Here is a 17,188-nt window from a genome sequence, read left to right as displayed (position 1 = left end):
CCCTGCTAGCAAGTATGTTAACCAGCAGCATAAATAAATGTCTCCTAGAGGGAGGATGAATATTTCATATACATCCAAGCAGATTTCCACTGGGGTACTCTAATATTCCATTGATTTTCATGGGGGAAGTGCAGCAGAGCAGGTAAGCCAGAGCACAGAAAATTCAGCAAAACTAGTACTGATTAGCAAAGGCTTGAAGAGAGAAGGTAATGAAGCCGTTTTAGGAGTAGAAAAGAAGATCAGAGGAGAGTTTTTTTCTATAGCCTCAAGAGAGGGTTTTGGATTAGACACCTTTAATCTCATTTCCTATTTTTAGCATGTTCTTTATAAGCACTACATCCCCACCCTTCTAAACCATGGGACAACTGGTAGGGTCTTCAAAGCTCTGAAAGCCAATCTAGTTGAAGTTTTAAGTAATATGGCAAAAAATTAATAATACTTTGCAATACACACACACACACACAGAGCATTTTTGGGCTTCGAAGACGTCGTAGCATAACATGGTACCTTCCCTTCGGGCCCAGTGCGATAACTTAACTGAACAGTAAAGAATCATAACCTGCTGTTGTCCAGAGGAAGGCTGCTTAGGGTGGGGCATGCTCCAAAGCAATTGTAGACAGCAGTGTGCAATTGACAGCATGTGCTCGGGAAACAGAATTGCTGCGGTCAGCTCACGTACGGAGACTTGTGCTTAATGAGCATTCTGACAGCAGAATGGCCTGCGCGAAGTTTTCATGGTGAACAGACACTGCACACACGCTGCATAAGAGACAAGGAAGTAATCTTAACATTCAATTCTATTCCCCAAAGGGATCAACCTACTCTAGACCGCCACTTTTCTCGGCCCACTTGAAAGCCAAGAGAGTATTTTCACTAAGACCTCACTAGGCACAATGCTAATTGACTAAATCACTCCCTCCAGATAATGATTTTTTGGAAGCTGTGATGGTAAAGTTAAAGGACCTGTGCAATGCCACTGAGTCAGCTACTCCAGAATAAACCTCTAGCATCAGGATTTTATAAACACGACTAAAAATTCATTCTGGGTTGGAATTTGGTATATTATGTCCCAGCACCTTCTTAAAATAAAAGCACAATGCCACAAACTTCTTACAGAGGTTTCAGTTTCTTGTGTTCCAGAAAACAGAAGGGAGGGAGAGCTCAGTGGTTTGAGCATTGGCCCGCTAAACCCAGGGTTGTGAGTTCAATCCTTGACGGGGCCACTTAGGGATCTGGGGCAAAATCAGTAAATGGTCCTGCTAGTGAAGGCAGGGGGGCTGGACTCAATGACCTTTCAAGGTCCCTTCCAGTTCTAGGAAATAAATTAATGGAGATATCCTATTTTAAAAGCAAAAATTAAATCAAACAAGGTTTTTTTTTTTTTTTTAAATCATCAGTTACGGATACAATTTTTGCCATTGTTTATGTCAAAAATTCCTAGGTGTATTAGCAATGAAAGTTTGCTGGACAATGTACTCACTAAAGGAAAAATCTTTAACATATAAAGTTATATACACATACACCCGCACACTCACAGAACAATTCCTTGCTTCTCTCTTTCTGGTATTATAAAGTGCTCTCGTGAGCTGTATATGGTATAGACGTTACCATAAAACAGAGACCAGAAATTCTTGGAAGTCTCCAAACAGCAAAAGAAAAATATCCAGAATAGAAAGGCGGTGAGGACAATTAAAGCAACAACCTGTGTTAAGATAGAGGGAAGTCCTGTTCAAAGTCCTCAGACTGGAGTGAGTAAAAAGAGGCGTGTCAACTCTCTGGGCAGCACGAAGGTTTTTACTGGGGAGTGTGAATATCCACAATATCAATTACTTTAATTCAGCCCTAGCTCAATTTTAGAAGCATTTTTACCAATCTATCCAGTCAACAACCTTGTAGTTTAGCCCATAATTAATACTTTAAAAGTGTAAAGAAGTTCAAGCTAAATACTTCCACTGCCTTGACTTTATTGGCTTAGGTTCTTGTTGGACTCCAACTCCTCACTCTGCTGTTCCTCTAGAATTGTGCACTCCTTTTTCTTTCCCAGACAGGTACCAAAAAATGTCTATTTCTGATCTCTGCTCCAGGACCAATATCTGCAAGTGTCTGCTGGTCCTAAAAAACAACAAGGAGTCTGGTGGTACCTTAAAGACTAACAGATTTATTTGGGCATAAGCTTCCGTGGGTAAAAACCTCACTTCTTTGGATGCATCCGAAGAAGTGAGGTTTTTACCCACGAAAGCTTATGCCCAAATAAATCTGTTAGTCTTTAAGGTGCCACCAGACTCCTTGTTGTTTTTGTAGATACAGACTAACACGGCTACCCCCTGATGCTGGTCCTAAAGAGATTTATTTTGGTCTAGTCTCAAAAAATAAATGTTTCTAAGCCATCCCATACTGGGAGATTATTGGACTGCAAGACCAGTGATTTGATTAACTTCTTACTTTCCTCCACACCACAGTCTCGCATTGCAACCATGACATGAGTTTAGTGATTGGCTGCTACCCCATGATCAGCTGGAGACAGAAACCACTACTTCAGATCACATGAAACTTTGAAACACCAGCTTTCAATAGATGTACAGTATTCACTGCTAGCCTTATGAGTCACAAGATAATGAACTTTCAGCCGATCATGGGTTCTCTCAGCTTGGCAGTGCTTTCTCGGACCCGATCCAGGAGCAACTGCAAGTCCCAGCTTGTGGACCCTGTGCAATTTTCAATCTTTGCCAAAGAACTCAGTCCTAAACGCATTTTTTTTTTCAAATTGCTAACACACTCAAGATCATTACAACTGCTGCATGCTGTACCTTCTCCACCGTAAAAGTAACCTGTAGCATGAAATACCGCAAGAAGGCTCACATATATCCCTGTGAACATGGCTATATATATATATATATATATACACACACACACACACACACACACACACACTTACATTGTGCTAGGATCATTCTGACTATTTACATTCCTGGGTTGCTTTCTCCTGCCATCACATCCCCCAGCTCTACTCCATTGTGCGATGTATGCTAGCAGTTAAGTGAATCGAAGATGAGATCAGGCTTTAAGAAGTTTCACTTGGCTCCCAGAACACTGAACAGAATAGGAGCAGAGCAGCATAGTGGGAGACAGCGACAAAAGAGTGCGTCCTGGAAAGGACCTTCCCAATGGCGAAGTGGTTTGTTTTTGTTTTTTAAAAAGCACTGTCTCCTTCCATCCATCAATGCAGCTGAAAGGGGACGTGAATGTGGCAAAACCACATAGCTGCTATTTGACTGGTACTAATTTGGACTATCATGGGCTTATTCTCTCGCTCTGATAGACATAGACTAGAAAGGGCCAGCCCAGCAGGCTAGTGGCAAAGCAGCGTTCTGCTATTCAGGGATCAGAGTCCAGCGCCTTCATTCTCAGGTGATGCAAGGGCAGCATGCTTAATCAACCCTTTGGCAGAAAGGAATGCGGCGTGTCACTCTCTACAGCTCCTGGGGGAACCAATGGGATCTGGAGGAAGAAGCATCAGAAGCACCGTGAAGTGCTTTAGGACTTTTATAGAGGATGTTCAGTGGTTCCCAACCTATTCTATAACAGGACACCCTTCCTATATAGCCATGTGGGACGGGCAGGCTGGTTGAGAAAGCCTGCACAGTAAGCTTATGTTTTGTTTTCACTAGAAATTATTTTCCTGTACCTCTCATCCAAGTGGTTTTAACATGAACAGGCCTTGGGACAGCCTGCTGGCAACAAGCCGAAAGGAAACAAAGGCTTCCGCTGTCTATCTATATGGAAATAATTTAGTAGAAAGGCTTTGCAAAGCTGAACAGAAGAGGAAGTTATCTGAACCCCTATCGTCATCAGATCGCAGCATCCTTAATTGGATCACCTCGTATCCAGCCACACGAAATTCAAATTAGGAAAGAAAAAGAGGCTATTTGCCCCATGTTACCGTACGGTCTGGTTCACAAAGGATACATAGACACATAAATAGCTACAAATGGAGGGTGGCGTGCATTCCTAATAGTACTCCCAGCTGGGGTCTGCGGTAATTAGATATTTTCTGCTTCCGTGGTTTCTATGCTGGGCTTAATTAAATCAATAGGAGGGAAAATTCCTTCCTCTCAATGCAAAAGACAAGATAAAAGCTTGATTACATATCCAGTTGCAACTTTAGAACTCCACATCACAGTAATATTGCTTGGTACTAATATTAGACATGTCATCTTCAAAAGATACTTGTAAACAAATGCTAATTAACCCTCAGAACACCTATGTGCAGCAGGCATTATTATTCCCCTTTCACAGATGTGGAAAGCTGTGACGAAGGTTGACTGACTTGCCCAAGGTTACAGAGGAAATCATCTAGGAGCTACAATTCCAGTTCACAGTTCAGGTTTTCAGTCACTACATACAAAATCTGCCAGGGTTTAGCTAAAATCAGTTCGGAAATCAATTTATTTCAACCAGTGAAAACCAGTCTGTGGACACAGTTTCATAAATTCATAGATTATAAAGCAAGAAGGGACCATTGTGATCATCTAGTACGGCTTCCTGAATTATACAGAAAGCCAGACATCAAAGAACCATAGAAGTGTAGGGCTGAGAAGGGACCTTGAGTGGTCACAAAGTCCAGCTCCCTGTGCTGTGGCAGGACCAAGGGCTTGGCTACACTTGCGAGTTACAGCGCATTAAAGCAGCCCTGGGTGCCCTAGCTCACTACCCGCCCACACTGGCAAGGCACATAGAGCGCTCTGACTCCGCAGCACTCCAGGTACTCCACGTCGGCGAGTGGAATAATGTTTGCTGCGCCTTAGCTACAACACCTGGGCATCAGTGTGAACGAGGTGTTGCATTACTGCGCTCTGATCAGCCCATAAGCCCGTTAAGTCAAGTGGCCACTCTGGTCATTGTTTTTGAATCGCTGCAGGAATGCGGATATGCCCTTACAAAGCTCCGTTTCTGACAGCTGGCATGCTTATCTGCTCCGAGATAAAGCAACCATTACTGTGGAATGCTGTATGTGAGAGAGAGAGAGAGAGAGAGAGGCAGGGGAGAGGGGGGTCTGCTGCTGTCTGAACTTACAAGACAGCATGCTGACATGCTCTCAGCCCCTCAAAAACCCACTCACTCTCCCCCCACATACACACAACACACTCCCTATCACACTCCACCCCCACATTTGAAAAGCATGTTGCAGTCACTTGCATGCTGGGATAGCTGCTCATAATGCACCACTCCCAATGCCGCTGCAAGTGCCGCAAATGTGGCCACGCCAGTGCCCTTGAAGCGGTCAGTGTGGACAGACTGCAGCGCTTTCCCTACTGTGCTCTCCGACGGCTGGTTTAACTCAAAGCTCTCTACACCTGCAAGTGAAGCCATGCCCCAAGTAAACCTAGGCCATCCCTGACAGTGTTTGTCCAACTTCTTTTTAAAAGCTTCCAATGATGGGGACTTGGAAGCCTATTCCAGAGCTTAGCTACCCTTACAGTTAGAAAGTTTTTCCTAATGTCTAACCTACATCGCCCTTGCTGAGATTAAGCCCATTGATTCTTGTCCTACGTTCAGTAGACAGAGAACCACTGATTACAATCCTCTTTATAACAGCCCTTACCATACTGGAAGACTGTTATCAGGTCCCCCCTCAGTCTTCTTTTCTCAAGAAAACACCCAGTATTTTTAATCTTTCCTCATACATCAAGCTTTGTCAACATTTTATTTTTGTTGCTCTACTCTGGATATACTCCAGTTTGTCCACATCCTTCCTAAATTGTGGTGCCCAGCGTTGGACACAGTACTCCAGCTGGGGCCTCACCAGTGCGGAGAAGAGCGGGCTATTTACTGCCTGTGTCTTACATACAACTCTCCTGTTAATACACCCCAGAATCATAATCAACCTTTTTTGCAGATGCATCACATTAATGACTCATATTCAGTTTGTGGTCTACGATAACCCCAGATCCTTTTCAGCAATACTACTACCTAGACAGTTATTCCCCGTTTTGTAGTTGTACATTTGATTTTTCCATCCTAAGGGAAGTATTTTACATGTGGCTTTATTGAATTTAATCTTGTTGATTTCGACCAATTCTCCAATTTCTCAAGGTCACTTTGAAGTTAAACCTGTCCTCCCAAGTATTTGCAACCCTTCCCAGCTTGTTGTCATCTGCAAATTTTATAAGCACACTCTCCACTCCATTATCCAAGTTTTTAATGAAAATATTGAATAGTACCGCATCCAGGACTGACCTCTGCGGGACCCCACTAGATACAACCTCCCACTTTGACAGCAAATCATTGATAACTACTCTTTGAGTACAGTCTTTCAAGTAGTTGTGCACTCACCTTATAGTAATTTCATCTAGACCACATTTTCCTAGTTTGCTTATGAGAATGTCATGCAGAACTCTGTCAAAAGCCTTACTAAAACCAAAGTATATCACATCATCAGCTTCCCCCCACCCACTAGGTCAGTAATCCTATCAAAGAAATTTAAATTGGTTTGGCATGATTTGTTCTTGACAAATCCATATTGACTATTCCTTATAACCCTATTATCCTCCAGGTGCTTACAAATTGATTGTTTAATAATTTGCTCCAGTATCTTTCCAGGTATTGAAGTTAGTCTGACTAGTCTATAATTCCCCTGGTCTTGTTTGTTCCCCCTTTTAAAGGCAGGTATTGTGTTTGCCCTGAATTATTTCCTGTTTGAACTAGAGCACATCTCTTCAAAAAACATCCAATCTTGATTTAAAAGTTTTCAGCAATAGAAACTCCAGCACAATCATTAGTAAATTATTCCAATAGTTAATTACCCCATCAAAAATTCGCACCTTATTTCTAGTCTGAATTTATCTAGCTTCAACTTCCAGCCATGGGATTGTGTTAGACCTTTGTCTGCTAGACTGAAGATCCCTCAATTACCTACTTGGGGAACAAATCTGACATTTATAAACTGTGATAAGTTACCCCCTTAGCATTCTCTTTGTTAAACTAAAGGGATTGCACTCCTGGAACCTATCACTATAAAGCATGTTTTCTAATCCTTTATGAATTCTTGTGGTTCTTCTTTGACTGCTCTCCAATTTGTCAACATCCTTCTTGAAGTGTGGAAACCAGAACTGGACACAGTATTCCAGCAGCTGTCACACCAGTGCCAGATACAAAGGTAATATATCCTTTCTACTCCTACTTGACACTCCTCTGTTTATGCATCCAAGGATCGCATTAGCTCTATTGGCCACGGCATCGCACTAAGAGCTCATGTTTTACTGATTATCCAGCATAGAATCATAGAACCTTAAGGTTAGAAAGGACTGCAAGGGTCATCTACTCTAAACCCGCCCCCCACACACACACCCCCAAGATGCAGGATTTGTTGTGTCTAACCACTCAAGACAGATGGCAATCCAGACTCCTTTTGCAAACATCCAGTGAAGGAGCTTCCACAGCCTCCTAGGCAGTCTGCTCCATTAGCGTGACCCCCAAGTCCTTTTCAAAGTCACTGCTTCACAGAATAGAGTCCCCCATCCTGTATGTATGGTCTACATTCTTTGTTCCTAGATGTATACATTTAGCCATATTACAATGCATATTGCTTGCTTGCACTCAGTTTACAAAGCAATCCAGATTGTCCTGTAGCAGTGATCTGTCCTCTTCATTGTTTACCACTCCCCCGATTTTTGTATCATCTACAAACTTCATCAGTAATGCTTGTGTTTTCTTCCAGGTCATTGATAAAAAGGCTAAATAGCATAGGGCCAATAATTTATCCCTGCAGGACCCCACAAACACACCTGGTTAATGATGATTCCCGAATTACATTTTGAGACCTACTAGTCAGCCAGTTTTTTAATCTGTTTAATGAACGCCAAGTTGATTTTGTATTCTTCTACTTTAATTAAAATGGAGTGTGGTACCAAGTCAAAGGTCTTACAGAAGTCAAAGGTAATAGTATTTGTGTAATATACTTAATCAACCAAACTTGTAATCACTTAAAAAAAATATCAAGTTAGTTTGACAGGATCTATTTTCCATAAACCCATGATGATTGGCATTAATTATATTACCCTCCTTTAATTCTTTATTAATCGAGTTCTGTATCAGCTATTCCACTATCTTGCCCACCACTGATGTCAGTCTGATAATTTTATAATTACCTGGATCATCCTGTCTACTATTTAAATATTGACACATTCACTTTCTTTTAGTGCTCTAGAACTTACCCAGTGTTCCAAGATTTATTGAGCATCAACGTTAACAGTGCAGAGAACTCTATGGCCAATTCTTTTAAAACTCCTAGATTTAAATTACCTGAACCTGCTGATTTAAAAGCATCTAGTTTAGTAGCTGCTGCTTAACTTCCTTAAACGAGTTATTTAAACTGGTTCAGAAATGGTTTAGCTCTTACTTACTGAATTAGGATAAATCAATATAATCCACTAGTAAACAAATTTAAGCATTATGAAAACACTTTCATAAGGACACCTCCTGAGTTTGGTCAGTTCAGGGGAAAAGGAGATGGAAAATCATCTCAACTGACAGCAGTGAAATGGCTTTGTGGAATACATTACTCGAAAAGGCATCAGAGGCAAAGAGCACTAACAAGTCCAAGAGAAATCTACACTGGTTGCTAAGGATTAACAAGGAGGGAAGGAAAGAGACTAGGATGGGTAGGGACAGGACTTGATGTGCCATATAAATACCATAAGTCCCCTGTGCATAGCAGGGCACTCAGTGCTATTTACAAAGCACTGTACAATACCCAAATATTGGGGCCCTTTTATAACCAAGGCCTCGTCTATGCTAGAAAATTAGGTCTGTCTACGTCACTCCAGGGGTGTGAAAAATCCATACCCCGGAGCGAAGCAGTTAAACCAACCTAACTCCCGGCATAGACAGCGCTCAAGTTGATGGGAGACTTCTCCTGTTGACCTTGCTATCACCTCTCAGAAAGGTGGAGTATCTATACCCATGGGAGAATCCTTCCCATCAGAATAGGTAGCGTCTTCAGCTGCAGCGTTTTAAGCATAGACAAACCCAGAGTTAAGTAATGGCAGAGGGAGCAAGAAATAAAGAGGTACAGATAGGGAGAAAAGGCCAGTCTTCAACAGAGTATTGAGAAAAGATGGAAAGGTACTAGAAACCTGTTCCAGGCATCCATAAAGCGACGACACAAGAGCCCCAAGAGACAGAAGAGCTGCAGCAACTAGACACAGAAGGCATGTCTACACTGCATGCTTCTCACGCCCTGATCTGTATTGTTGGGTGATTTTTCTATGCACAGCTAAACAGACCAAATTTCCCTTCCAAGGGAGGCTGCATTTTGGGGGTTGGAGCGTAGGGGATTCTCCTTCATTTCAACACTCTTGATCAGGTGTCAACAGTGCATTCAGCACAGTATGAAATTGCCATACCAAGTAGAGGGCTGTGGTGGCTACTACCCCCACACAGAGTTTGGCATCACCCACGTCCAGCCCGCAAAGTGCTTTGGGGCAGAAGCTGTCGGAGACATTTAAAATGCCAACAGCCTGTACTATCACAAAGGTGGGAGATAATTCTCCCTGAAGCCAGAGGGTGGGATGGGAAAGGAGAAGCAGGTAGAGGGGGAGCCTGTGGAGAAGGGGGTATCTTGGTTCTGGGAGGGGGCTGAGAAGAAAACTGGGGGCCCTGAGGTGCATGTGAAAGCAGAGCTGGGTGCCATGGAGTGCATGTGGAAGGGGAGCTCAAGCAGGAAGCTAAGGAGAAGCACTGAGGATGGGGCTGTATTGTTGGAGAACACGGGGGGCTGTGGGAGTGAGGGTGCAGGGGTCAGGAAGCTAGGGAGGCATGGGGAGCTGTGGGAGGGGAACCTGAGTGGGGTGGGGGGAGTATTAGAGATGGATCTGTATTGGGAGATGGGAGGGAGAGCTGGGGCCAGAAGGAGGCTGTGGGAAGGGGGGCTAGGGGCGAGCACTGGGAATGGGCTGTATTGGGAGAGGAGAGGTACAGGGCTGGGGGGAGCGGTGGGATGGGGCTGTATTTGGGGAGGCAAACAGGGGCTCGGGGAAGGGACCTAGGAATGGGGCTGTATTGGGGGGGGGCTGAGGGAAGCCCTGGAGATGGGCCTATATTGGGGGATGAGAGGTATGGGGCTTTATTGATTTTGTTCCAGATGTCCTGGCTTGTTCCACTGTCCTGGCTGATGCTGCTGCCCAAGTATGTGAATGTTTCTACATTGGTGAGAACATAATCCTCTATCCCTACTGGTGACGGTGAGGCAATATTAAAGGTCATGATATCTGTCTTATTGCGGTTGATTTTCAGTCCAATTTGCTGGCTGACCGCGTTGAGTCGAGTTGTTTTTTCTTGTATATGGTGTTGGGTATGTGATAGGAGAGCGACATCATCTGCAAAGTCCAGGTCTTCAAGGGATGAGAAGAATGTCCATTTAATGCCTCTTGGCATGTCTTCTGTTGTATGCCTCATTACCCAGTCGATGGCAAGGTTGAAGAGGATTGCAGACACGACACACCCCAACATACTCCTGTTTTGACTTCAAAACTGAGCTCACTCTGATCAACACTGCATATAAAGTTGAAATAGAAGCTTTTGATGACATTGATTATATGGAAAGGAATTCTATATGCCTGCAGAATAGCCTTCACAGGACCGGCCTATGGGGTATCAAAAGCCTTCTTAAAGTCAATGACATTTATGTAGCGTTGCCGTTGCCATTCTAAGCACTGTTCTATTCTGATCTGGTCTGTGCATCCATGCCCTTTCCGAAAACCAGCTTGCTCTTTTCTGAGAACGCTATCAACTGCCTCTGATATACGCTGGACCAGGGATAGGCAACCTATGGCACGTGTGCCAAAGGCAGCACGCGAGCTGATTTTCAATGGCACTCACACTGCCCGGGTCCTAATTTTAAATGAAGCTAAAACATTTAAAAAACCGTATTTACTTTACATACAACAATAGTTTAGTTATAGATTATAGACTTGTAGAAAGAGACCTTCTAAAAAACATTAAAATGTATGACTGGCACGCGAAATCTTAAATTAGTGAATAAATGAAGACTCGGCACACCACTTCTGAAAAGTTGCCGACCCCTGGGACGATGATCTTACACAATACTTTGCTTGGCACAGATAAAAGTGTGATACCACGGCAGTTATTACAATCAGGGAGTTCCTTTCTTTGGTATCTTCACTATAACCCCATTGGTCCACTCCCCTGGCACTTTTTCCCTTTCCCAGACTGATGTAAATAGCGGGGCCAGAATAGACCCTGCTAATTTAGGATTTACTTTGAACAATTCTGCATTCAAGTTATCCTGGCAAGGAGCTTTCCCATTTTATAAGGATTTGATGGCTTGAATGATCTCTTCCTTAGTTGGGGTGTCTGTGTTGATATCAAGATCTTCTGCCTCCTGGAGGTTTGCTTCCTCTTTAGGTGGCTCCCTGTTCAGCAATTCTTTGAAACGCTCTGTCCAACGCATTTCTTGTTCTTTTTCGGTTGTTAGTTCCTTGTTTGTTCCTGATGAGAATGTTTGTTGGTTGTCATTTTGTAGACAGTTCCTTGTTCACCACGAGCAGCTGCATCCTCTGCTTGTGTTGCCAGGTTATCAATATAATGCAGTTTGTCTGCTCTCACAAGGCGTTTGACCTCCTGGTGTGCCTTGCTATACTGCTTGTGGTGTTTGTCCTTCAGCTTCTGGGATTTTGTGTCTAAAACTTCTCTTCAGGACTCGTCTGGTTTCTATGGTGTTCCATGTGTTGGGTGTAATCCACTCCTTTCTTCTCTTCTGCCTGTAGCCCAGACAGGCTTCATTGCTCTGTTTATAAATTGCGGTTACTTTGTCCCACTTCTTGTTGATCTCCTCATCCGCATTCCCCTCCTCTTCATCAAGCTCTGCAAGGGCTTGAAACCTGTTCTTTACCTGCAGAAAGGAGGCTTTCTGTATTTCAAGGGACTTTCGCTTGTCAATATCATAACATCTATGTCCCTTGTTTGGTGGACCCACACTTCTCAGTTGTAGCTTGATGTTACAAGGTGGTGGTCGCTGCCAACATCTGCACCCCTTCTCACTTTCACATCTGTCAGTGAGTGTCACCATTTGCCATTGATCATGATATGGTCAACCTGGTTCTTATCTCTGCCATTTGGATAATACCATGTCAGCTTGTGAATTTCACAATGTTCAAATAGGGTTCCGCAGATGACTAGGTCATTCATATTATAGAAATCAACAAGCCTTTCTCCATTTTCATTCATCGTGCCACACCCATGTGTTCCCATTGCTCTGTCGTTGTTGGTGTTGTCCTTACCAACCTTGGCATTCAGGTCTCCCATGACGATAGTTAGGTTGTGGCGTGGTACTCTCTCTAACTCTGCCTGTAATGTAAGGTAGATTTTGTCCTTTACTTCTTCATCACTGTCATTTGTCGGAGCATAGCACTGAATCAGGGTGATATTATTAGGTTTTCTTTCAGTCTGGCTCTCGTAAGTCTGCTGCTGATGGATTTCCATTCAAGCAGGGAACGCTCCACTCCTCCTTCAAAAGGATGGCAACACCCTCATAGTGTTGTCCATTATCCCGTCCAGAAAACAGCAGTTTCTCACGAGGCTGTTAATCTTCCTGATCCTGACCATCTGCTCTCACGGACACCCAGGATGTGTAAGCTGTAGCATCTCATCTCTACTGTGCCCTGAGCTAGCTTCCCTGTTTCGTACATTGTTCCTACATTCCAAAAACCAAGTTTGGTTTTTGTCTTGGTGTTGAGCACTTCAGTCTTCATGCCAGTGGCTTCCTTTCGGCTTTCACCACTGGCAGTCAGACGGGTCATTGACTCCTGAAGGCCATCACACATAGTAATGGTCGATTTCTCAGTTGCTGTTTCCATAACATATTTTGTTTTTTACAATACAGGGTTGTTAGCCCTGTGCCTAACCCGCAACCTGGAGGACCAGGGTGTCTGTTTTGTCCGGCACCTCCCTCACAGACCAATTCGGCATGGTTGAACCTACCAGGAGCAAAAAGCTCCCACCGACACAGACTCTGGGGATCATTAGAGAATGCAAGCTGTCCCGCCACGACAAGGCACAGACACCAGAGGACGGTGGAACAAGCCAGGACATCCAGAACAAAATCAGTAAAGCCAGGAACACCTTCAGGAGCATAATGCAGTCTGGAAATCATCAAAACACAACACCAAAACCAAACTCAAGATTTATCAGAGCGGCGTACTTTCAACACTACTTTAGAGTGCAGAATGCTGGGGAATGAGAAAGTAGGACATGTCCAAAATTCCATACAACCTGCCTCAGAAAAATCCTCCGTATCTTTTGGCCCAGAACAATCTCAAACCAAGATCTATTGACAAAGTGCAGCCAAGAGGATCTGAGCACCATCATTGCCAGGAGGCGTTGGAGATGGATCGGTCATGTGCTTCAGATGGAAACTGATTCCATCACCAGAGTAGCACTAAGATGGACACCTGAAGGCAAGCGAAAACAAGGCTGCCCGAAAACAACAGGCCAAAGAGCTGTGGAAGCCGAGCTGAAAAACCTGGGGCACAGCTGGGGAAATCACTGAAAGACTTGCCAGAAACAGCCAGGAGTGGAGGAGCTTCGTCACTGCCCTAAACGCCAGAGGCGTAATAGGAATATGATGATGAGGTATGGGGGCTGTGGGAAGGGGAGCTAGGGGGAGCACTAGGGATGGGACTATTTTGGGAGATGCACAGGGGGGCTGGGGGAAGGGGGCTGGGCCTGTATTGTGGAGGGGAGGGCTAGGGATGGGGGAGGGGGAGGTACAGTTGGAACGGTAGGGATGGGACTGTATTGGGGGAGCACTAGGGATGGGGCTGTATTGGGGGAGGGGATGGGGCAGTACTGGGGGAGGTGAGGTGCCCGGGGAGGGGTAGGGATGGGGCTGTATTGGGGAGGGAAGGGGGATGGGGCTGTAATGAGGGGAGGGGAGGTACTGGGGGAGCGGTAGGGATGGTGCTGTATGGGGAGAGGGGTGAGGAGGGGGCCGGGGGAGCGCTAGGGATAGGGCTGTATGAGGGAGAGGGGAGCACTAGGGATGGGGCTGTGTAACAGGGTGCTGGCCAAATGGCACTGACTCAGCCCGTTAGCTCAGAGCCTGCTAGCTCAGCTTCCAGTAAGGGGAAGAGATTGGAGCTGACAGGCTGTGGCTGATTAAAGTCCCTAAAGGAGAGACGCCTGTGAGCTTCATGGGGGAAGGCCTATAAAGCTAGCAGGAAGGAAGTAGGTGGGGAGGAACAGGAAAGTGAGCGAGCGCCTGTTGCTCCCCGCTAGCTGTAAGAGCAAGCTGTTCCCCAAGGGGCTACTTGCCTGATAGCGAACTGTATAAAGCTGTATCTAAGTGGTGGTGGGAAAATACAAGGAAATAAAAGGACACTGGGGTTTGAAAGAGTGGTCTCCCGCGAATTTGTGCCGTGAGCAATGAGGGGCACGTCTACAAGCTGTATGGGTGGGGGGATGGGGCTGTATGAGGGGAGGTACAGGGGGGAGTGGTAGGGATGGGGCTGTATTGGGGGAGGGGATACAGCTGTATTGGGGGGCAGGGGAGGTACAGGGGGAGCGGTAGGGATGGGGCTGTATTGGGGAGGGGATACAGCTGTATTGGGGGGCAGGGGAGAGCGGTAGGGATGGGGCTGTATTGGGGATGGGGATAGGGCTATATTGGGGGGCAGGGGAGGTACAGGGGGAGCAGTAGGGATGGGGCTGTATTGGGGATGGGGATAGGGCTGTATTGGGGGCAGGAGAGGTAAAGGGGGCTGGAGGAAGGGGGATGGGGCTGTATTGGGGGAAGGGGTGGGGCAGTACGGGGGGGGAGGAGAGGTACAGGGGGAGCGCTAGGCATGGGGCTATATTGCAGGAGGGAGGTGGGGGCACTGGGGCTGTATTAGGGGAGGGGAGCGCTAGGGATGGGGCTGTATTGGGGAAAGGGGCTGCATGGGGGGGAGGGGAGATACAAGGAGCTGGGGCTGTATTGGGGGAGGGGAGACACAGGGCACGGTGGGAGCGCTAGGGATGGGGCTGTATTGGGGGAGGGAAGGGGGATCGGGAAGTCCTAGGGGTGGGGCAGTATGGGGGAAGGAGAGGTAAAGGGGGAGCTCTAGGGATGGGGCTGTATTGCAGGAGGAAGGCAGGGGCACTGGGGCTGTATGGGGGGATGGAGGGTGCAGGGGGAAGGGGGAGCGCTAGGGGTGGGGCAGTATGGGTACAAGGGGAGCGCTAGGGATGGCGCTGTATTGGGGGGCAGAGAGTACAGGGGGATGGAGGAAGGGTCTGTATTGGGGGGATGGAAGGGGATCGGGGAGTGCTGGGGTGGGACTGTATTGGGGCGGGGATAGGGCTGTATTGGGGGCATGAGGAAGGGGCTATATTGGGGAAGGGAAGGGGTACAGGGGGAGCGCTAGGGGTAGGGCTGTATGGGGGGAAGGGAGGATGGGGCTGCATTGCAGGAGGAAGGCGGGGGCGCTGGGGCTGTATGGGGGAAGGGAAGGGGGATAGGGATGGGGCTGCATTGCATGGGGGGGAAGGGGGGGATGGGGCTGCATTGCAGCAGGAAGGCGGGGGCGCTGGGGCTGTATGGGGGAAGGGAAGGGGGATAGGGATGGGGCTGCATTGCATGGGGGGGAAGGGGGGGATGGGGCTGCATTGCAGCAGGAAGGCGGGGGCGCTGGGGCTGTATGGGGGAAGGGAAGGGGGATAGGGATGGGCTGCATTGCATGGGGGGAAAGGGGGATGGGCTGCAGTGCAGGAGGAAGGGCGGGGGCGCTGGGACTGTATGGGGGAAGGGAAGGGGGATAGGGATGGGGCTGCATTGCATGGGGGGGAAGGGGGATGGGCTGCATTGCAGGAGGAAGGCGGGGGCGCTGGGGCTGTATGGGGGAAGGGAAGGGGGATAGGGATGGGGCTGCATTGCATGGGGGGGAAGGGGGGATGGGGCTGCATTGCAGGAGGAAGGCGGGGGGCGCTGGGGCTGTATGGGGGGGAGGGAAGGGGGATAGGGATGGGGCTGCATTGCATGGGGGGGAAGGGGGGATGGGCTGCAGTGCAGGAGGAAGGCGGGGGCGCTGGGGTTGTATGGGGGGGAGGGAAGGGGGATAGGGATGGGGCTGCATTGCATGGGGGGGAAGGGGGGATGGGCTGCAGTGCAGGAGGAAGGCGGGGGCGCTGGGGCTGTATGGGGGAAGGGAAGGGGGATAGGGATGGGGCTGCATTGCATGGGGGGAAGGGGGGATGGGGCTGCATTGCAGGAGGAAGGCGGGGGCGCTGGGTTGTATGGGGGGGAAGGAAGGGGGATAGGGATGGGGCTGCATTGCATGGGGGGGGAAGGGGGGATGGGGCTGCATTGCAGGAGGAAGGCGGGGGCGCTGGGGTTGTATGGGGGGAGGGAAGGGGGATAGGGATGGGGCTGCATTGCATGGGGGGGAAGGGGGGGATGGGGCTGCAGTGCAGGAGGAAGGCGGGGGCGCTGGGGCTGTATGGGGGAAGGGAAGGGGGATAGGGATGGGGCTGCATTGCATGGGGGGAAGGGGGGATGGGCTGCAGTGCAGGAGGAAGGCGGGGGCGCTGGGGCTATATGGGGGAAGGGAAGGGGGATAGGGATGGGGCTGCATTGCATGGGGGGGAAGGGGGGATGGGGCTGCATTGCAGGAGGAAGGCGGGGGCGCTGGGGCTGTATGGGGGAAGGGAAGGGGGATAGGGATGGGGCTGCATTGCATGGGGGGAAGGGGGGATGGGGCTGCATTGCAGGAGGAAGGCGGGGGCGCTGGGGCTGTATGGGGGAAGGGAAGGGGGATAGGGATGGGGCTGCATTGCATGGGGGGGAAGGGGGGGATGGGCTGCATTGCAGGAGGAAGGCGGGGGCGCTGGGGCTGTATGGGGGGGAGGGAAGGGGGATAGGGATGGGGCTGCATTGCATGGGGGGAAGGGGGGGATGGGGCTGCAGTGCAGGAGGAAGGCGGGGGCGCTGGGGCTGTATAAGGGACCTGGGAAGGAGGAACCGGGACCGACTCCCCTCAACTCACCCGCCGCTGCCACGCTGCACAGGCGCCGCCAACTCATGGGAGAAGCTGGGGCCGGCACCCCGCGCTGGGGAAGCCCCACCTACAGGGAACCCCTCTCCACGCGTCACCGCGCGCGACCCCGCCCCCTTGCGTCTCCCACGTGAGACAGG

General features: G+C 48.1%; 1 protein-coding gene across 8 annotated transcripts in view; it reads right to left on the bottom strand.

The window, feature by feature from the left end:
• The window catches only part of GUK1 (guanylate kinase 1), a 53,363-nt gene that overhangs the window by 35,560 nt on the left and 615 nt on the right, over positions 1 to 17,188 (bottom strand). For 5 of the 8 annotated variants that reach the window (XR_010598179.1, XR_010598178.1, XR_010598177.1 and 2 more), the window contains exon 1: positions 17,040 to 17,182. The exons of 2 other annotated variants lie outside the window; for them this stretch is intronic. Coding sequence is in view for 2 of the 6 variants with exons in the window: in XM_065582579.1 (XP_065438651.1) it covers positions 17,040 to 17,076 (37 nt within the window). In the remaining 4 variants the exon portion in view is untranslated. Of the gene's footprint in view, positions 1 to 559; positions 760 to 17,039; positions 17,183 to 17,188 lie in introns of those variants that run through there. One more of the 8 variants, XM_065582581.1, reaches the window with a different exon arrangement.

This window comes from Chrysemys picta, chromosome 2 (assembly GCF_011386835.1).
Source record: "Chrysemys picta bellii isolate R12L10 chromosome 2, ASM1138683v2, whole genome shotgun sequence".
NCBI classification, from domain to species: Eukaryota; Metazoa; Chordata; order Testudines; family Emydidae; genus Chrysemys; species Chrysemys picta.
The sequence above is the reverse complement of the archived record's forward strand: the minus strand, read 5'-3'. Positions and strand labels throughout refer to the sequence as shown.